We start from the raw sequence: 23478 nt of genomic DNA, 5'->3' as shown, positions 1-23478 counted from the left end.
CTGCCAAATGTTGTGATTTTGAATCTGAACAGCGACAAGGTAGCATTTTTTGTACAGTTCAGCATGGGCCATTAATTGTGAGTCCTGCTGATAACGAAATGATAAAGTAAATCTACTGGGGGTCAGCAGTCCAACATATCAACTTATCCTATTAAGACTGGCCTAGGGGGCAACTGCTTCCCTGCCCTAGGCCCTGTCCTCTCGTAGGTAAATTGATGTGTCTAGAGACAAAAAAGAGAACTGAGAAATAATGTAATGTTTCTTTAATTTATCTAAAACTTTTGTTTATCTCACAACTGTATTCTTTCTTTGTTATTTTCCATAGAAGACAAAAATCAGCCACTATCATCTTAAGCCGATCTGTATTTTAATGAGTATAATATTGGGATGATAGATTTCTTTTACTTTAATCTGCTGAACAATTATTGTTTGGTGAGCCTGACACTGTACCTAGCTAGGGATTTCTATAATCTCTGCCGCTTGTAGCTCCACCTGAACTGCAAATTTAATTCATATGCAAGCATTTCATCATACGTTAATGCACATAGACAGAATAGCCATTATTGCAAATGGAGCCACCTACATTTGTGCATCATGCATTGGCTAATGAGGTTTATGTAGGTTTTATTTTTATGAACTGACCCACATTGAGAATGGTTTTACACCTAGGAATCTTTTTTTTTTCTGCTTTTTAATTTGCTTTGGGCAAGTGGAGTGCCGTGTGTTGGCAAGCACTAATACCCCCATTCATCAAAAATTGGTGTTAAAACACATAGGTGTAAATAAGCCCGTTGGTGACAATGAAAGCACATATAATTGTATAATAACACACACTGATAATGCACATTATATCCAGCCTAAAGCTAATAATAAAAAATGATTATGCTGTCACTTACTCCAGTTCTTTAGGTTTCTTGTTGGGTATATATATCTGATTCTGCTCTCTTATTTAAATCTATCATGCATGTGCTGACAATTGCTAGTGCACAGCTGAAGAATGATAAAATATGATGTATTTGTCATTATCAATAACACAGCATTGATTCTTTTACCATGGTTGTACTACCTGTTGATCCTGATTGATTAATGTGAATGTATTTCCCCTACTAGCTTACTTTGCTTATCCCCTAAAGCAAAAATAGTGGTGAAACGCATTGGAAACGCCCAAAAACCTTTACAAAAAGGAGCATATCTTGTGATCATGAATAATTATTTAAACTATATTTGAGGGACCTAGATCAAAATTTTCTGTATGTTTGTAAGATTTTATTTAAGGCTGTTCACAATAAAAGTATCTATGTTTTTATGAGAAATTTGATTTTTTTGCTGACAAAATCATTACTCACCTGAGTTTAAGGTGTTTTCAAGTTGTTCTACCTGTTGTTTTTTAATTTCTTTTAACAGATCAAATTCTCCAGCTTAAGTAACAGTTTGAGGTTTGACACAAACCATATGACAATGACAGGAGTGCATACAATGGTCAGCTTTTTTTCCAAATGTTAAAACCATTATCCCAAAAGGTAAAAAAGAAAACTGTTGCTGTAGCTGCCTATAAAGTGCTAACTGGAATTTAAACTTAGGTAAAGTCCATCTGAACTCAGATAGCTGGCATTTCTTGAAAATATCACCATCAACACTCAAATCTAGGGATGAACGAGAAACCAGATTGTCTATACTTTCTCCTAATAGGCTGACATTTCCTCTGTCCAAGGGTGGCCAATGCTGCTCCCCATAGATGCAATAGAGAAGCGAGCGTAGCCCCCACAAGATGGGAAATGTGTTACTGTAGGGATCACAAAAAGGGGAAAATGCCTAAAAAAGAGAGCCAAAGCTCAATTAAATGGGGTGCATGATGCAGAGTGCTTGTTTTAATGGGTGTAAAACCCCACACTTCCTTTTCATCCAATAAAATGGAAGGAATTAGTAATTACGGAGTAATTAGGTTGACATTTTGCCATGCTTTACAACTGACCACCCACACTTTAGACCTCACATATAATTGCTTTAGGACTCTTCTTCTATTGAGAGTCTCCCTGTGCCAACTGGACAGAATTTGAGTATATGTGGCTCCATAGCTAGGACATGATGAAGGATAAACGTCTGTATCCACTCACCCTCAGTCAGGCCAGCATGTATACTCCAGTATGTTTGTAGACACAGAAGTTCTTTCTTCATTCCTCTCCGGCATCGGCACATATACAAGGCACTCTCTTGTAGAACCTCCAGAGCAGTTTTACACTCCAGACTGGAAAGCAGGACATCCCGGTCCCTGCCTGCCAGGCACTGACGAAGAGTCCTGTATCTGGTGCTGCACGTTGGGTCAGCAATGCACTGCTCATTAGCCTGGATACAATCTGTGTGTTGGGACCAAGGGCCTGGTGGAGACTCAGAGAGGATGAGGCTGGACTGAACAGTATAGAGACCTGTGAATAATTAGGATTACATTGCATCAGAAGAAAGTCTACAAGACAAACAGAAACAAGCTTTTTCTATCCATTGCAATATTCTGATATTTCTAAAGTTCAACTTCACCATTTAGATGAATGTCATCTTAGAAGTCAGTAAACCAACTGCAGGATGTCTCCTTCCATTGTGTTTATTAAAAAAAAAATGACATTTTGGTAGCTGACATTGAAAAAGCTTTAGTGGAATGTCTGTGCCTGTGCACCACCCACACTAGTACATTAATGTAGTTAGTTGTGTCAATGTCACTCATACAAGTAAAAAGTGAGAATTCTTATTCATTTACATTAGACAGTTCACAAAAACTCTTGCAGGATTACTAGACGGGAACAGAAAAAAAAACATCACTAACAAAGGTCCTGGACATGCAGTACAGTTTTCTGTGCCTTAAAGTATAAGTAAACCATAACAATGGATTTTAGCTCCCTATAGGTCTTAGAAATATACCATTGAAATTCTTTTATTATACCGGTTCAAAAAGAGCAGAAGGCACAATGTTCTGTACTCATTTCCTTCATAAATGCAGCACATTGTCACTTTAGGAAAGGTTTGTTAAAGGTTAAACATATCGTATATATTGCAGTCCCTAGTTCAGCTGATTGCATTATTTTTTGGCATTTGATCTTTATTTTAACCTGTTGGCCCTACGTGTAATAAACTTCCTGTCCTAGGGTGATAACAATAATTCACTAGATGGTACTGATGGAGAAAAAGCCTTGTAACCCTAGAACGCTTTCCGGATTTGGACTACTAACATCTCTTCATCTTTCTTACATAGAGAGGAAATTTTCTTTAAAACAAAGAAGATAGCTGGAAACATTCCTTCTTTAAAGCACCTGCAGTAGGTGTGTTTAGAACAACTTTTTGCATTAAAAGCAAAGGTTCTCAATCGTAAACTACAAGGTTATGCCAAGTTGAAATCCCAAAGTACTAAGACCTTTAAAAACTGTTGAGCCAAAGAAAACATAATTTTCAAAGTGCATGTTCAAGAGACTCTGTCACCTGACCATTAATTTTAACAGCAATAGGATAATATGTGCATTATACATATTTTTTGCATGTTAATTACCTTTAAAATGTAGACATTGAAAAGCCCTGAGAATGCTGGTGGGTGCCACCACTTTGAATGTGATAGTATTATAAAGTCAACCTATAGTATTTGTATTTTGTATTTTGTCTAATCCTTGTACACGCTCTTATCATCTCTCGCCTGGAAAGCATTAGAAAACCCAAAATTAAATTACCCTAATATAGAGATAAAATGCAAAATATAAAGAAGGAAGAGGTCCTATCACTTCTTATGAAGAAGATAAGTGGCCCCAAGGTGATTGTCCCCCTTGCCTGCCCACGCCTGAGCTACATAGCTAACATTGAAGATTTGTTTCACACGCTAACATTTATTAATGCTATTAGACTTCTGTCACAATGCGTGTTTGCTTGTGTTTTTGTAGGGGTTTACTGTGCTTATCTGGGTCAGGAGAACACAGGATGAGTAAACAATTACAAGGTCATGGCAGGATTTCAGTACTTGATGTTGGGCTCTTTTTCTTGCAGTCCATATTTTAAAGCCTAATGCTAGCCATACGCAGACTATATATATTAATATCATCCAAACTTTACCAGTTTATATTACATCAGTTTATTTAGCCTTGACCTTGCTAGGTGCCTTTAAAATCGTCTTACAAAACTCTACCAAAAGTATTATTTTAGCAATGGGTGTCTCTAGTACGTTTGGATCAGCCATTGTCATCCAGGGTGCTGTGGAACCCCAGGTTTCCTCCGGAAATTGTTAGGGGTTCCTTAAACTGTGCTTGATTGATCTCCAGTTGAAAGATTCCTGCATAGTTCTGGGACCAACACCACTCGGTAGAGCCAGCTGCAAGATTCTAATGATGACTCCCAATAAATTGGTTCTAGAAGAATAATTGGTTTCCCAATACTGAAAATAATTTAAAATGTTTCTCAGGGGTAAAAAGGTTGAAGGTATAAAGGCTGCCTTATATTATCCTAAATGTAGGTGAGTAGTGTTCCTTTGGCCATATGTACTCTTGCCGTCCTTTTCTAGCAGCCTTTTGCATTTTTAAAAATACATAACTATAATAATGTGTATTGTGTACAGTGAATTAAAGATTGCACCTCCATCTTAGAGAGACATTGAATGATTGATTTTCTGGTCACTGCCTTTCAGGTGCTGCTGCTACAAGATCCTATAGTAACATCTTTAATGTAGAACACGGCCAATGTTATGTTTGCCAGTAACGATAATCGTTATTCTTAACAGGTGAATCATCAATTCTATTACTGGCTCCCTAAGGCAATGCACCACGATAGATTTATTTACATTCTCTTGACATTTGCCACGCTGAAAAGAACATTTTCCCCTAAAATTGACATTTGCATACACCCGCATTAACCTTGGTTTGAAACTGGACTTTTCTGTTTTACATGCTTGTTTTGGTTGAAGGGGTCAACAAGTATTTAGGCAAGAAGGTCAGTATAACCAGCCAGGAAAGTAATCAGCGTTTTTATAAGAGGACCAGCAAAAGGGTCTATGGTGAACGGTCTATTTTTTTTTGTTCTGTGCTGCAGGTCTGTCACTGAGGGGTCTAATATTAAAATCTGAGCTGATCTTGGTCACTGAGGTTTCCAATACTAATGTGAGTGCACTGGACGCCTGTCAATTGGGTTGTCTATCACTGAGGCCTGCCACTAAGGTTTGCACTGGGGGTCTGGTATTAAGTTCTGCCATTCGGAGTATGTAACTGAGGGGTTTATAAATGAGGGCTTCACTAATGTCCTCATTGGGATTCTATCACTGAGGGGTTTATTACTGATGTCTTCACTGAGGTCTGCACTCGGGGTCTGTTACGGAGGGGTCTATTACTGAGGTTTTCACTGAGGTCTGCACTGGGGGTCTGTTACGGAAGGGACTATTACTGAGGTTTTTACTGAGGTCTGCAATGGGGGTCTGTTACGGAGGGGTCTATTATTGAGGTCTTCACTGAGGTCTGCACTGGTGGTCTGTTATGGAGGGGTCTTTTACTGAGGTTTTCACTGAGGTCTGCAATGGGCTCTGTTACGGAGGGGTCTATTACTGAAGTCTGCACTGGAGCTCTGTTACGGAGGGATCTATTACTGAGGTCTTCACTGAGGTCTGCACTGGGGGTTTGTCATGGAGGGGTCTATTACTAATGTTTTCACTGAGGTCTGCAATGAGGGTCTGTTACGGAGGGGTCTATCACTGAGGTCTTCACTGAGATCTGTACTGGGGGTCTGTCAGCGAGATCTGCACTGAGGATCTGCCACTTGGGGAGTCTGTTACTGACATCTGCACTGGAAGTCTGTCACTGAAGTCTGCAGTGTCTGCCACCACTGTCTGCAGGTGTCTGTTGTTGAGAGGTCTGTCAGTAAGGTCTGCACTGAGGTTCTGTCACTGAAAGGTGTATCACTCAGATTCCCACTGAGATCTAATTGGGGGTCTAACACTAAGGTCTGCATTTGGAGTCTGTCACTGAGGGGTCTATCACTGATGTCTCCACTGGCGTCTGTAACTGAGGGCTTTTCTGGACTATGTTACTCCCCAGCACACGCGCAGCAAATACAGCGCCCAGACCAAGACTTTTTTAGCTGCATCCCTATAAACCACCCTCAATAATCAGGACTATTTACCCATGAATTGCCCTTCATCATGGCTGTTTCCTTCTTTCAAAAATCTAAACTTTGGAGGTCATTAGGCCATTAAAGTGGGTCTTTAATGTTAAAATATAGCAAATATTATTGCTTCACCTTCATGTATATTTATCACACAAGACAGATCAACAATTTCCTTTCAATAATGATCATTGCCCTCTGCAATCTCTATTTGTCCCTTTAAAACCTCAGCTTCTATTTTTCAATGCTCCTCAGCTTTCCTCTTTCCCATTTTCCCTTCTCTCCCCCTTTGCCCGTGACTTTTCCTCCTCTTCATTATCCCCCCCCCCCCCAACACAATTTAACTGGCTTTCGTTATGAAGTCACAAAGGGGACGGAATTCAATTTGGTAACTTTGCTATAGCAGCACTTACTGAAACTGCTTTCTCAGTTACCCAGGGAAGAGGGGAAGAGCACCAGAGGAGAACAGTTATGCTGCCTTAGGCAAGAGGGAGGGGGTGTGAGTGGCACTAGGTGGGGGATCACAGGCTGGTAAGAGAATAGCACCTGGGAATGGAAAATAACTGGGATCATAGGTAGTCGGGGGGGGGGGGGGGGCATTTGAAATAGTGCAGAGAATTAGCATGAACTTACCATGTATTGCCAATCATAAAACATACAACAAAGCAAGCAACTGCACAGGGAAATTAACTAGTGACCCTATAAATAAAGAATTCTGTAGCAGCTGCATGCAACCATTTTCATACCAGAGACATGTAAGCTTATTCTAGGCAAGCAGAATTTTGGCAGCTTAAAGCTTGGGGACTAAAGGGTCTGCAGCACCCTTCAATGTTCTGCCTTATAGGTAATTCTCGGACCATTCTGCAAGGCAAAGCTTCCAACATAGTCCCATTGGTCCACCAATATGATAGGCATTCTCTCTGCAATAGGAATATTTTGGTAAGTAGTGGGAAGAGGCCAGCACACATAACCAGGACCATCATCAGGATGTGTTGAAAGTTTCAGCTATATGCATTAAAAGCTACAGCACACCAAATTTAGCCCAACTCATTTCCTGACTGATGATGTCCAGTATCATCTAGCCCTCCCAGTCTGACTGTCCCTGGCCTGTCCCTTTTAGTCATTTGAATTCAGTTGTTCATTCATGGAAGCTCACCATTGCATTAGGGCATTTTTTAGGGGGCTATGAATGGCACCCTGCTGTCTCTTCCAACATCCATAACCTGCCTGCATTGCATGGAGATTTTGCAGTGTCCTAGTCCTAGTGATCCATTGAATCCAATTAATCTAAAATCAAAGAAAAGGATGCTGAAATGCAGGGATCCTGTCCTGTCCTCAGTAGGAAAATGGTGACAGACAACTACTGGCAGCAATTCTTTCCATTCTCCACTATACTAAAACTGTGTATTAATTTCTGCTTTTGCATGGAGCAACAAAGAAATGAATTGCACATACAAGGATACATCAGTTGGCGTACCACCACCCTACATTTTTGCAGGCACCTGGAACAAGATTGTGTTGCCAAAATTCCAGTTATAAAATGCAATAGGGTGAATCCTTTGTAATCTATGGCAGGTTTAAATTTATAACATCAGAAAATAATTATTGTTTTAAAACCAATATTGTTGTTTTTGTGTACTTTACATGTGATACATTTTCAAAACTTTGATAATAGCATCTCTATATTTATGCAATGCTCTGGGAGTGAAGAGGTTAATCTATAGGAGTACGTATGTATCATTGGGCTGATCAGCATTCTGTATGTATCTAGCTCTGCTCTATCGGGCTTTGGCAGGCCTTGTTTAGAGACTTCTCTTATTGTCCTCTCTGCAGAGCGTTGCTTCTCCCCGCAGAGGGGCTAGCCTCTTATTAATGCATTGCAGAGCGTGGCCACAGTGTTCTGTTCTGGCTTCTAATGAAGTCCTATGGGGACTAAGCATTCTGATAGAGAGAATGGGGGCAGCACGTGGACAGATGTGGGACACGCCACAGGATGGGATGTGCAAAGGACTTTAGAGGTGACTTTCAATAACTATTCATGGGACACCAAGAAAGCAGCCAAAGGTAGATCACATATACCGAATTCTTTGAGGAAAAATATTTGAAGAAAAGTAAAGTGTAATAGTGTTTAATATTTTATTTTAACTAATTAAACAAAATAAATGGACTTGCTTTTTGGGACAGAGCAAAAATATTTGATTATTCATTCAGTGAGATCAGAAATGACTAAAATATTGAAAATCTGATTGGCTGTAACGCATTATTGTGCTTCTCACATCATCATTAGCCTTTGTCCTAGGTAACAATCAGTATTTCTACGCGTATAAAACTAATAATATTTTTTTTTTTATAAATCCTAATATTAGGTAGATATAAGGCTCGCACACATAATCTGGAGGTGCTTTGTGCAGGGTCAGCAATAATTCATGCATGGCATGCATGGGGTAAGACATGTTTTCATTCCAATAAGGATTTTTTTATTACTGTTTCCTATATTCTGTAAATTTGTAACATCAAACTTCAGCTGGAGATAAGTGAGCAGCTACCTTACTAATATTTTTTGCAATACCCAAGATTTAAATCTGTCTTCCAAGTCAAATATATATAAAGGTAAATTGAAATAAAAAGTCCCTAAAAAAAAAAGTGCTGACAGCCTTCCTTTTATAATGACACAAGAAACTTCACAGTTTCAACATTTTTTTTTCTCCTAAACTGTGCAAGGCAGAATGATTCTGTCAAGTCATATAAAATTTTTCAGAAATCCTTCAGACCAGTGGACAATGAGCTCCTAATAGTTCAGTTCAGAAGGTGTCAAGAGTATTGAGAGCTGTTGGTTCAGCTGTTTATGGTATTCATGGTGGACTTGTGTGGCTGCAAAAGACTGGCGGATGATTCTTGGCAATGAAGTACCTTTCTGACCTCCCGTCATTTACAATAAGTGTCCCAACTTACCGAGTTTTGTGAAGGATCAGTTACAATTTAGAATGTTAAGGTGCTTTTTGTGGCTTGGCTGTCTATGGACACATGACAAGCTTTTCTATTGAATAGAGAACGGTGCAAAACATCTGCCATTTGTCATCTACAATCCCTATAGTGCTGTGCAATATGCTGGCACAAATATAGGATAATAATATTAGACCATGTCTTCAGTGTCAAGGACATTCTCTGGGATTCACAATGTCAGCCCAGTCACCCTATTCCAATCACCATGGAATATAGCAATAGCAATCTTATCATTGCAATGTTATCTCTGGATAAACATGATTTTGTGGTTGAAAAATCTGCATCTCTTTCAAATGTCCTTCCCCTCCAGGCTAAGGCTACATACACACGTGCAATAATTGTCATTGGAAAGGATTCCAACCACTAACGACTATACGATGCATGAACAAGTGCTGTACATACAGCACAGCTTGTTCTCTATCGGGAGGGGAGGGGAGAAAGACGGAGCAGCACCCCGCTGCGCTCTCTCCCCCTTCACTTGCATTATGATCGTTCATCATCCATCATCCATAGATCCGCCAGGACGGTCCTTTGGACGATGGACTAAGAGCACTGTACACATGCCAGATTCTCGTCCGATATCGTCCCTGAGCCGATTATCAGACGAGAACCTTTGCACGTGTGTACATAGCCTAAGTGTTTATAGTGCCATTACAGCCAGGCATGTGTAGTCTAAAAATTATTCTTCTTGCATCCACACACATCAGGCCATCATGTCATTGCAAAGCTATATATAGTACGCATGGGGCATGATTTGATTTCTTTAAAATCATTTGTTTTTAGTTGACAAAGATTTTTTTTCCAGATCCTATACAAGAATCTTTCCAGGTTTGTTGGATCACCCAGGCTCTCACATGATGGTCTATCTTCTACAGTCTTGCTATCAGTGACAGCCAAGAAAGGCAGCTCATAGACACGGGCATAGGTATAATCACATAAGGGTGATTCTAGGATAGGACACCCATACTTTATGTAAAACTAGCTGCCAACATTTGTGCCTGGAACATTTTACTGCTAACCATGCACTTTCAACTAACTTATAAGCCAAGCTGTTCGGATATTTTGTTTTATTGGGATCATCATGTAATATCCAATAAATCCCAATATGAGTGAGGCTTTTGAGAACTGACTTTGGTCTACCCTAATATTGTTCTGGTATCCATCTTTATTATCCATTCCCTGGACCCCCAACCATTTAAAATATCAGCTAAGTACACTTTTCTTCCATAACTAGCATTGTTGACTAATATATGGTGCTGCTATGTGCAGTACAGATTTTAAGCATCTTCTGCTATAGTTCTTTTGTTTAGAATGAAAAGTATGATTATTTCAATTGATACATACCCTTATCTCAGAATAATGTACCAATAATAATGACACAAGGAAAGCCACATAAAGCCTACATAAGACACATAACAAAATCTGAATCCCATTTTAACCAAAAAAAAAAATTCCTCTGTTAAGACCTAGATTTGGTTATGTGTCTCACTTTTTCATTATTGCACGGTTGTCTTTAGGTTTGGTTGCTGGAATTGACTTTGGATGATAAGGTAATCTCTTATGGACTTTCTGAATACCATAATAATGAACCAATTTAAGCTACATACACACGTCCAATGGTTCTCACCTGATAATCAGCTCAGGGCCAATATCAGACGAGAATCTGGAGTGTGTACAGCACCCATCGTCCATCGTCCGAACGAACGTCCTGGCAGATCCACAGACGATGGACGATGAACAATCGCAATGCAAAGGAAGGGGAGAACATGCAGCAGGGTGCCGCTCCATCGTTCTCCCCCTCCCCTCTGCATAGAACAGAACAGTGCTGTATGTACACCACTCGTTCATGCATCTTTCAGTCTTTTGTCGTTGCAAAGGATCATGAAAGTTCCTTTCCAACGACAATATTTGCAGGTGTGTATGCGGCTTTATTATGGAAAAACTACAACAAACTTATGCCAGTTTATGATCCAGTAGCAAGGCCAAAACATTTAGCTGCACCCTGAATCTACCAAATAGACTCTTTTTCTCACAGTTCCTTTGCTTATTCACTTCCTTCCTCAGCCTGTTTAAAAAGGTCAAACTCAGAAGTTCTCTTTTTTTCATGGGTTTGGTTAGTTCTTGGAATTTATCCTATAAATATAGTGTGACCATTTGAAATGTTAAAAGTTTTTAAAAGAACAGAGATATCCTTCACAGGCTTTTTTGGCATGGTCCTCTACCAACTTTTAAGACAATCAGTTGCAGTGATTTTGGCTTTGCATACACTTGTTGCTTCCTGTATTGCCTTTGCTGGGTGACAGCAATCTTTCACACTGTTCATATAACCTTTAAGGATCTAACATATAAATATTTTTAGACAGTTTTCTGTGTCACCCTGAAGGGTTGGAAAAACCATAGATGACTGTACCCCCCTTCCTTGGGTCAGTACCCTGAAGGGTTGGTGACCCCTAACCTCAGGTCACATTAGGCTTTTATACAGGTCAGGTTCAATACAAGTTAATTCTTTGCAATTTCCTGTCCTTCTTACTTTTTTTGATCAAACATTTTCTACTTTTTGGCTAATTAGTTCCATATACCCATATTAAGTTTACTCACCTTCTTTAAGGAACTGATACAACCACAACATTATGTAGCAGAACTATACCTATTACAAAGGGTACATTTGGAAAGTATTATTTGGCCCACAGAATAATTTGCTTTTGTCCCTGAAGAATTTTCACCCCAGGGAGATCTCTTACCCTCTAAACATGTACCTACACAATTAATTGAAAACTAACGATTATAATTTTTTACTTTATGACATTAATCTCGAAAAACATTTTCTTTTCAGCTTGATACAAGACTAGCTAGTATTGCTCCCATTTAAGGGTTACAAGAGGTGCTCAATCCACACTAATGGACGGTGTATGGGCTCATAATATCATAATTAAAGTTTGGTATTCATTCTTTTCACAAATTACTGCCACAGTCTGAAATCAATCTTTTACATTCTAATTTTGTCTTAAAATTGCAAACTACATCTATTAAGCACTTAGGTAACTCAATCCCCAGCAACATTTACTTTCTGAATCACATGCCACTTTTATAAAATTATTCCTGAAGGGTTTGGCTAAAATGTAAAGTAATGTAAAATATATATACAGTTTATATAACACATAATCTTCAAGTGCTGGGAAGTAGTTTTAAGCAAAAAGCTTACAGTACAGGCAATGATGCCTTCCCCTAATATGGCTCTCATTGCAGGGGAGAATCGGGAACTTTTGGCACTGGGTCCAAACACCTAACAAACCGTTGGGTAGTTGGGATAGATTTCTGTAGGTCAAGGAAATTTACTACTCAAATAGAAATGGAAATGGCAAATAACAGGTTTTCCTAATGGACCAGGCTGTAAATTTACTTTAGGAAAATACATTCTTTAAGTAACATGATGTTACATAATGGCCTGGAGGATTTTGTCTTAGCATCACTATTAATTATATCACAAATTCCATTCTTTCTTAGAAAAAGTAATTTAAAAAAGACTTCAAATTTTGCGTGCGTTGCATAAAATGTTCTCTTCTTTGGAAGATACATGCAATCATGGCTAAAGTATTATTGAATACCATATAATATATACTCCTTTTATTTGCAAAAAATATGGAATTCTGGAAACAAGAACATAAAAAAGCCTTTCCCAGAGGAGACAAGACGAATACATTTACCCTAGAACATGCAGATCCAAAAAAAAAAAAATAACAACTTACAAGATGCTATGGGTGTCCTGTCCCCTCTTAAATATATACAGAAATATCTCATTTTGTTGGTGTTCCTACCCTCATATTTGGCGGATTTGCTTAGTGCTGTACACTTTTTGGCCTGATTAAATAAAGCTCTCCAGGGCTGCAAAGGATACACTTTCATCACTGAAGCTGGGTGATTCAACAAACCTGGAATGGATTTCTTAAAAGTCATTTGCTATTAATTAGCAAATGTTTTTAATCCTGCACCAGATCCATTTTTGGATCTCCCAGCTTTACTAATGAAAGTGTATCCTCTCCAGCCTTGGCGAGCTTTAATAAATCAGGCCCATTGTTGTAAAAATTAATTACCATATGGTAGGAAATAACCTGAAGTGGTCTGTTTTCAAAATTATGCTTAGATCCCCGTCCCTTAACATAAAACTATATTTATCTCTTTGTCCTCATTTTTAAACACTGAAAGAAAACAGTTGCACCACGTGTCCAATGTGTAATTGAGATGAATGATATTATGGGGGATGGAAATGCTGGGGCTTTTTAAAAACAACATGAATTTAGTCCTCAACATCTGGTCAGCAAGATTAATATGAAGACTCTCCCAAATTATAGGCTGTCCTGCAATCAGCAGGTCATTTAGAGGATAACCCATGGGTTTATTGCTTCTCTTTCAGATAACCACCATAAGCATCTCACACTGTCATTCAGTTACTCCTTTCACTAGTACATATCAGTGGCATTCGGCCAGTCAATAACCCCATTCTTTTATTGCCCTATCATTCTTCCTTTACAGCTTCTTCTCTCTTTCTCATCCTCTCATTATTTTAGATTTGCTGTATTTTTTTTTCTATAACATTTATTACAAAAAAGGGAACAGATGTTTGTTGTCTGACCTGAAATGATTCCAGAAACATTAACATACAAAAGAGACAACACCAGTGGTATAGTATCGTATAATCATACTTTACACTGACATATCATTTAGGATGCAAAGCTAATTCTATGGTTATCAATTTAGGATCTACTATATTTTATCTTAACTTGACCCCTTCTTATCCTTTACATTTTCACTAGCTGATGTACACCATTCATGTGAGGCTGGAGGTACAAATGGCATGTGATCCAGGTGAGAAGAAAGTGGGTGCCCAAAATCAAGATGGAGATGTGGAGGAGATGAAACTGGAGAAAAAATTCAGAAAAACCTGTATCATTTGGCAACAAAAAAAAGGAAGAAAAAGAAAAAAGACTGGGGATTTTAGTGGCTATACTTCAAAAAATGTTTCATATAAATACTTATGTTCCATATGAAAAGGTAATACAATATTATACATTGAAAAAATATTGAACATATATTATAGGGTTGGCTCTTCTGTGCAAAAACACAGAGAAAAACCCCAGCTTTGCTATACAAAGGCCACCTCACTAGATATTATTCCTGGGAATGATAATTGTCCCAATTCCAACGCGTTTCGCCCACTGGGCTTCCTCAGGGAACATGTAGAAACCTTTTAAATAACTCTATAACGAAGCAAAGTAGAATTCCAATGTTTAAGCGATCACATATAATGTACAAAATTATAAAAAATATATAATATTATATTAATACAATATATTCACATTTTTATTTTTTATTTTTTTATCTGATTTTTCAAAAGTTAAAGCATTTAAAAAATTACATATGCAAAAATAAATGATAACATCTAAAAACAAAAACATTCAGAAAAATGTTCACTGTTGACTGAATAAAAGAATAGGTGTATTTTTTTAAATATTCCTTATACAAACCTTTTTTAATGTTTTTTTCTTTTACATAAAACATAGGTGTGAATTTTTCATTAATAACCCCTAAACTTCCATTTAAATATCCTATTTTGCCTCTAACAATAACTTTATCTGAACCTTTGATGTAATTACACTTTACACAAAAATATATATTATATAAAACCACAATAAAAAGGATGCTTCTGCTTTCAAAATCAATCCTGTTCACTTATATTCCATTAAAGGTCAGTTTCACTCAATATCAAGCAACCCCATATTTAAAGTAAATATGTATATAATGTTTAGCTGTATAGCATTTATGGCCATTTCAGACCCATGGTGAATTGCAGCGATTTGCCGCGGTCCTGGATGCTCTTTAAGTGAAAGGGAGGAGTTGAGAACCATTTTGTGCATGTGGCTGCGGTGGAACAATGTGTGATTCCATCATAGGATGCTTTTGGCCATGATTTGGTTTTGGAAGAAGAACAATGGCTACAACTGAAGCCACAACAGTGTGCAATGAGTTTACCTGTTGCAGTTTGCTATGCACCTGGGAGCAACCAACTGCACAGCTTTCCTCCGCAGATATAAAAACGTTTTTACTTTGCTAAAGTGCTGACTATTATTAATAGTTGCCATGTCTTATTTCTTTGAAAAATACTACCATGTGATCCAGTGGCGTCTTTATGGCATTTCCATGGAAAGATTTCTTACAGACTAATAACAACAAAACATATAAAAGGCTCTAGCATAGGTGATATTAGTTTAAACTGATGCACACACAACAAGGTGACAATGACAACACAGAGAGCAATTGACAGATAAGGGCAGAGTGTTGTCATCCCAAAACAGGAAAAGCCTAAATAAACAATGTTATGTTAAAATAACCAAATATTAACTTATTGAATGCTGCAAATTTTAAAAGACTGTAAATAACTCTAAAATTGACATGTTTAGGATGATGTACGATTTTAGTAATTGGGTTTACACTAACCTCAGGATGTTTTGAAGCTAATACATTTCCCCGCTGGTCAGCAATTAAAACCCAAAATATGCGCTGGCTCAAAATACTTCTTCTATAATAAAAATCAACCACTTGACTGTTTGGCATAGTTTTAAAATGTAAAATCTTTTAAAGTCAGAAGTGAGATGAATGAATGACTTGTTCATTGGGCTTGTCTGGGTATAAACATTGAACATATTGGTTGTAAAAAGATGAATCCAAAGTCTTATGAATGTGGCATCTGAAAAGAGCTGAGCTCTTCTAAGTCTGGCATACGAATAATCTTTAAATACAATTTTGGAGAAAAGGCTGTGAAGAATAGCCGCTGTACAAGATTCAGAGCAGTAGGAAGCATACAACCCATTTACTTTATTTTATAACTGAAGGAAAGGCAGCAGAGTAAATGGCTAGTGTATTAAAGGTGATAAATGACATACTGAAACTGGGAAATAGATGGGCCACGGGCCAAGAGTATAGTATTCATGACAAGCAAAGGAAGATTTTCAAAACAGCGGCCAAGCAAGAATTTTAAGCAGGTAAATTGGAACTTTTCCCATTACTAGTACGGGCTGAAGGAAAATCTGAATTATAATGCACAGTTAGTGTCACACATACCTTTCATGGCAAATGTCAGGTGCGACACTTCTCTCTGTCTATTAATTGTCATTGCAAGCCACTAAGCAGCATGTGCTCATTCCCGGGGAGGTGGGAGTACAGATCATGAAAAGATTTTTTCCAATTTTTAGAAATAACAAGCATATCCGAGACCACTAAATGGGCTGTTCCTATTCTCCTGAATGCTCATGAATATTTTTATCTTTCCTGATGTAGGTAATTTAATGCAGCTTCATGCAGACGTAGGGTACAGATCTGACTAGTATAATCTTTACATTGCATAGACAAGTTTTTCTTCCTTTCATATTTTTTGCTTTACATATTGTGGTGTATAATTATAAGCAGGAGAACACAGGCACATTGGTATGCTTCGATTCACCTACTTTTGCTAGCTATCAACCCTCTCTTAGTACAACTGTCAATATCAATATGTAAGTACACAGCCAAAATATTAAAAGCACTGATAGATGGTGTGAATACCATTGCTTATCTCGTACAATGGTACTAGTCAAGGGATGGGATATATTAGGCATCAAGTGAACAGTCAGTTCTTCAGAGTGATTTATTGGAAGCGTAAAAATGAGCAAGAAAAAAAAAATCTTTGATTTTGACCATAGCCAAACTTTAACGGTCAAAGCATCTCCGAAACAGCAGATCTCGAGGGTTGATTCCGGTATGCAGTGGGTAGTACCTACGGAAAGTGATCCAAGCAAGGACAACCAAGAAACTGGAAACAGCGTGCAAGGCATGTTGATTCATGTGTCTAAAGAAGGGCTCACCCATCTGGTCCACCACCAAAAGCACCTACATTGGCCATGTGAGTCACCAATCTGGACCATGGAGCAATGGAAAAAGATGCCTTCGTCTGAGAAATAACATTTTCTTTTGCGTTTTATTTAGTGCTTTATAATTATAGTTAGCAGGCAAAAAAAAATCTTTGATTTTGACCATAGCCAAACTGTAACGGTCAAAGCATCTCCGAAACAGCAGATCTTGACGGTTGATTCTGGTATGCAGTGGGTAGTACTTACGGAAAGTGATCCAAGCAAGGACAACCAAGGAACTGGAAACAGAGTGCAAGGCTTAATGTGTCTATAGGAAGGCTTGCCTATCTGGTCCATCACCAAAAGCACCTACAATGGCCATGTGAGTCAACAAACTGGACCATGGAGCAATGGAAAAAGATGCCTTGGTCTGATAAGTAACATTTTCTTTTGTATTTCATTTAGATGGCTGGCTGGATGCATGTCTATGTATGTATGTATTTATCTATGTATCTATATGTATTTTTATGCATTGGCATACACTTGAGACTTAAACTCTGGGGTCATTACCCAAGCTCAACTATTTCCTTTAACTTATATTCTACAATATTGATCACAAAGGTAAAACACTTAGAAGCACCCAGTGGCTCTGATCAACAAAATTGTAGTAATTAACAAAAGCAACTAAAATGTTTACTTAATCTTTTACCAGGCCCATAAAATCTGCCTTTAAGGGACATCACATTTATTGTCCCTTGCACCAGTACTTAATGCATATCTCTGAGCAAAAGCTGATTTGTAAAAACAACGACTCCTCCAGCTATATACAGAATTAGAGAGAAGACACAAGACTCTAGCGTCACGTGACCACTGCTTTGGGTGAGTTCAAAAACTATTTAGGTATGTTTTTTTTTTATGCCAGTATTAAGACAGAGTGGGTGAGAAGCAGGGGTAAGAGAGGGGTAGTAATAGGCTATAGCTGAACTGGTTTCATGGTTTGGGACAGTGACCGTTTGGACATCACGGTCCACTAAATTTACAGACTCCGGGCAACGTATGCGCGGGGAGCTATTTGTCACTCAAGGGTGAAGAAAATTTCCCCAGAGTGAAGTCGCGATGCTAAAATGATGCTAGAAGAGTGGATGGGTTGTGTCCAGAGGGTTGTGTCCTGACCCCACTGGGGGGTGCACCGGCCAGAGCCGTGGACCATCACAATTTTCACAGGAACCACCAGTCGCCTGTGGACCACAGGTTGGGGACTTTTGTAGATTGGGATATTGTGTAGAAGGGGGTTTAAAACCTCTGACTGTTTGTATTTCGCAGTTTGTATTCTTTGTGGGGGGATTCACCCTCCGTCAGTTCGTCCTGATTATCAAGGTCACCAGGATTGAAGGAAAAAATATTTTCATAAAATTGTCACTCGAAAAGAAAAAGCATTATAAAGCACTTGATTGCCAGTGACTCCTCACTGTCCTTGACATGACCTTGCTGTCATTTATTCCCATCTGCAGCTTATATTTTCACCCCCTGCCCTCCAAATTTAGACAACAGACAGTTGTCAAGTGACTGTCATAAATGATTGAGAAATTCTTCTATTGTAAAACTTAAAGAAGCAATGTAAAATGTTTTTTTTTTTAATGTGGTGGTGTGGTTTAAATGTGCTTTTTTATTCATGGGAATGTTATAATTTTGAGAAAACTTTGGAAATGTGTTAATAATCTTTATGACCACCAAAGCCCATTTGTATATTTTGACAAGATGTATTTGGAGGCTTGCCTTCTGTTTGGAGGAAAAATAAGTCTTAATGTTTTGCAGAGTTTTTCAAGTTTGTATGATCTCTCTAAAAAGGAGCACAGTGTTTGTCACACCCAGTTGTTGTTCATTACTAAAAGCAGCCTGAAATATATTTGGTGCTTCAAACCTAAAGCTGGCATTGAAAAGGATCGAGCTTTCCTTTATGGCAGCCAGAAATCTGGAGCATATGTACATCTCAACTTTATAGATGACAGTCAAGACCTAACCTGGGCAGGCACCCACCACATTATTATTATTATTATTATTATTAATAAACGGGATTTATATAGCACCAACATATTACGCAGCGCTGTACATTAAATAGGGACATTGACCTTACGATGGCTGCTAAATTTGATGAATGACCAACAGTGATCACAGCTTTTCTTTTTCTTTTCAAAAACTGAGATTTGCACAAACTGCTCAGGGTCGGTGTTCACCAATGCGCTCCACAGGACAATATACCGTATATATATTGCATAAAATACTATTTTTCAGTCCCAATGGCAAGCAATAAAATGTATGTATAGCAATTTTAAAAAAAAGACATATAGCATACATGCTGCTAATCCATAAAACACCGGCCAGAAATCCTGAAAACTCCCTAATCCCTGTAGTGACCTGACAACATATTGCCTTGGCTGCTGATAACATCAATAGTGTTGTCAGACCTGCCCAGTGTTTTTCTGAATACACTTGATTTAGAGTGATCATTAGCAAAAGTCCTATAATTATATGGATGGTCCGAAGACAGGCCTTTCCAACAGGGTTCCTCAAAAGTCTCGTAGGGGTTCCTGGAACTATTCTTTTTTATGATGATCCTTGCATAGTTCTGGGGCAAATGCTACTTGGTAGAGCCAGCTGTATGACACTAATGATCCTTTTAGTAGTCTATATGGTATTCTAGCTAACACTGTAAGGATGAATATTCTGGCTACCAATGTAAGCGGCTTTCCCCCAATGACCCCCAAATTATTGGTTTTAGCAAAGTTTCTCCAATACCCCCAATAGGTTGGTTTTAGTAGGGTTTTCCTGATACCTGAAAATTATTAGGGGGTCCTGAGGACTAAAAAGGTTGACCCAAGATAATGGTCATTGCGGAACCAACAGGGATGTCTGTGTGTGTTTTTATTAAATACAAGGTTAGCACCTTGTGTCTGCTGAATTTATAGACATATATTGTTCATATGTATTTTGTAAAATGTATTTCCAGCATAAATCTGAATGTCACAGACCTTGCACTTTGTCATGCAGTCACTCCAGGAGTTAGACAGGATAATATGCCTGAGTTAGGTTCCCATTCAAGCTCAGTACAAAAAGGTGTGCATAAAAACTAATAAGAGAAAAAAAACATTATTTTTTTAAAGAAATGTTCTTCTAAAAGCTCTCAGAACATTTTATATCATTATTTCCTACAGTCGAAATAGCAGAGCATTAGCCTTCTGCAGAAATACGAAAACAAAAAAAGTAAAATCTCCCATATTCCAAATACTAATTTAGCATAATCAATGTTTACCAAAAAAAAAAAAAATAGCTGCGGTGCATGGTGCGGGACATTTAATGTGCTTTTGAAGACAGACACTTCTGGCAAGTCTACAAAAAAAACCTATTTCCATTTTCCAAGTCTCCTTCTGCCCCATCAGTCAATTACTTCAGTTAGTGCTTGTAAAGCGCTGATTAGTAGGTTTGCATTAACAAATCTCTGGTCAAAAGGTCATAGAAAGGAAAAGAATAATTGCTCTGGAGTTGACTAGATGCTCAAGTCAAATAGCTGGATTTGTTAAGGTCTCCCGTCTATGAGCATCAAGGTAAGGAAGCGTTGTGGCTGCTATAGCTGTCTTAGTTTGACAGTGATTAGCACAAGCTTGGTTCATCTCTATGGGGAAGAGAAGTAGATGTACACACACAGGATGTACAGCAATATATGAAATATTTCATTTTGGGACTGTATACACAAGTGACACAAATGATAGTCAAACATATTTCTGCTGAATGTGAAGTACAGAGATTCTCAACCAAGGATCTGTGGAACTGTAGGGTTCCTCCGTTTGCTAGGGATTCCTTAGGCAATGAGGGATTTGTGCCTCTCACCTGACACCATTGATATTTTTGGCTATCGGTAAGAGTAACGTTCTTGGCCAAAAATTTAAAAGGCATTCTTCCAACTAATCACCACACTATTGTAATATGCAATTATTGCAAGGTTCCCTAAAGACTTGAAATATAACTACTAAATAACTACCCAAATCCACTTTACAGAATAGTAGGGTCATCATGAAGTTGCCTCCAGCTCTTAACATGCCCTAGAAGTGAAATGTCTCTGGGTCTATGAAACGAAGGAAGAAGATTCCAGAACCCAACAAAGCCATATACTGAGTAAATGAACCCTACATTTCAAAGAGCCTGCACAGTGCCTGTATCCTTTTTGCAAGAGAACAGAAGTTCTATTTCTAACTGCCACTATCAAATTAGGACAGACTTTTTGAGTTAATTTTAAAGAAATGAAGATGAGAGTCCTAGAGGCAATTTTTTTTTGGTTCAGATAAAGTCACGAGAAGTTAGAGTTGCTGTCTTTTATTGTTATCTGTGCACAAATAGGGAAATTTGTCCTCTCTTTTTGGCAAAAATTTTGAGTTTCCTCCAAAACATAGATAGACTGCAAACTTTCCAATGAAACACCTCTTCTACTACTTTCCTTTTTTTTTTAAAGTGACTTTGGACATGCATTTATGATTTATGAGTGCACAAGCACCGTATATGAAACCACAAGCCCCTTATTTTGGAGAACAACCTTGAGGAGTAATGCAAATAAACAGAATTGCAAGCTGATGTGGGACCACTAGCTTTAGCCCACATTGATTGAATGAACAAACTTTTTTTCATGCACTGATTTGTGTAAAGACATTTAGTTCAATGCAACTATGGCTGTCCATGAGTTCTCTCTTGGGTGGACCTACACAATCCAATGACAGCAGGGTGAATATCAAGCCATGTAGGAATTAACAAAGTACAATGATAAAGGTTTCAGGTAGCACTTGTTTCCTCACCCAGATATCCTCACATCAGGGCAGAAAGTCTCTATATTCCAAAAACGTAGAGTTAGGTTAATTCACTTCCCCCCTAATTGACCTTAAATTGGATTAAAGATTAACATACATAAAGACATTAACATATGACTATGGTAGGGATATTAGATTGTGAGCCCCATTGAGGGACAGTTAGTGACATGACTATGGACTTTGTACTGCACTGCTTAATTTGTCGGTATATAAGTATAAGTATATAAATAAGTATAAGTATATAAATACTGTGTAATAATAAAAAATATATCTCAAGCAAGAACTTTCAGGACATAATGGCAGGTCCCAAAACTCTAGTAATACAAAGGAGGACAGGTAGATGTCACATGACTAGCGTCACATTATGGCTTTATATATGCCATTTAGGCTGTGTGGAGGTTCATTACAAATATTAAACATTTGCAATCTCCATCAGAGCTTAGAGGCATTCCAATATATTGAATTTCACTAAAACTGATCAATGAAGAACAACGTTGCATGTTGTATTCTGCAGTTAAGCATGCTGAGCAGAATTGTGCAGCTCCCAGCAAGTTTACCTGCCCATTGTTCATGTAGACAGATTTGCCTAGATCAGCCATAGATGTGACCACACAGGGCTGCCGCTCCCTGCTGCTGGCTACACATAGGCAATCTTCTAATAGCTAAACGTTTCACAGCTCCCTCTTGAAAAGTAATTGTTACCCAGACAAATTTAGGGAAAATTTACATTTTCTACATGGCTAAATCAACATGCATTCATCTAGAATGTGTCGCCCAATCCTGTGCAGAGCAATTAAAAAAAAAACAGAAATTTCCTTAGCCGATGCTTAGATAATTAAAGAAAATGGAGCTTTACTCAGCTAGGTTTCAAAAATGCAGCCACCCCATGGGATAAAACTACATCTCATTTTTTTGTAAAACATTTTAGAACAAATTTAAAAGTACAGAAATGTTCCTGCACATAATATTATTTTTTGATGCAGTTGAATGAATTTCCAGTTTTTGGTATGGCGCAGTTATTATCTAAGCGTTCTCAGTTGTGCAAAAAATGATTAGGCGGTATGTGGTTATATCTGAAAGGAATGTGATGAAAGTATAATAGATACAAAGAGATAAATAACCGATATAATATTCCAAAGCATATAAAAAACATTAGTCATATGAACTAAATAATTAGTTATATTAAATTGTAGGCTAATTAGATAAACCATTTCATCTCTTTCCACTGTCTTTATATCAATTGTAGGTCTAGAGAAAATAACTAAAAGTATCTCCAGGCTGGAGAAAAGGTTCCCTTACAACGGAGTCTCTTCTGCATTGCAAGGGTTAGATATTTGTCTATGACTTTAAAACAAGGTGAAATATTTAATCTATTCCTGTAGACACCCTTCTTCCAATACAACTATATCCACTCCCTGTAAAAGAAGAAGTTCTGTTTTTTTATATGAAAGAGTGCCATGACCCTGCCCATGTCATAAAACATTGTGCTGAAGAGAGGAGCTCCCTCTACTGGGGGGGCTAGGAATAAGGTGTTACACTTTCTTCATCACCCCCTAGATCAGTGTTTCTCAACAAGGGTTCTTCCGGAGGTTGGTAGGGGCACCTTGAGCACTTAGCAATTTGTACCT

At 38.1% G+C, this 23478-nt stretch overlaps 1 protein-coding gene across 1 annotated transcript in view; it reads right to left on the bottom strand.

Moving 5' to 3' along the window:
* Positions 1 to 23478, bottom strand: part of GFRA2 (GDNF family receptor alpha 2) — a 56389-nt gene that overhangs the window by 16207 nt on the left and 16704 nt on the right. The window contains exon 2 of the mRNA XM_072399844.1: positions 2115 to 2423. Coding sequence (XP_072255945.1) covers positions 2115 to 2423 — 309 coding nt within the window. The remainder of the gene's footprint in view (positions 1 to 2114; positions 2424 to 23478) is intronic.

The sequence above is a fragment of the Pyxicephalus adspersus genome, chromosome 2 (genome assembly GCF_032062135.1).
Source record: "Pyxicephalus adspersus chromosome 2, UCB_Pads_2.0, whole genome shotgun sequence".
Taxonomy (NCBI): Eukaryota; Metazoa; Chordata; class Amphibia; order Anura; family Pyxicephalidae; genus Pyxicephalus; species Pyxicephalus adspersus.
The sequence above is the reverse complement of the archived record's forward strand: the minus strand, read 5'-3'. Positions and strand labels throughout refer to the sequence as shown.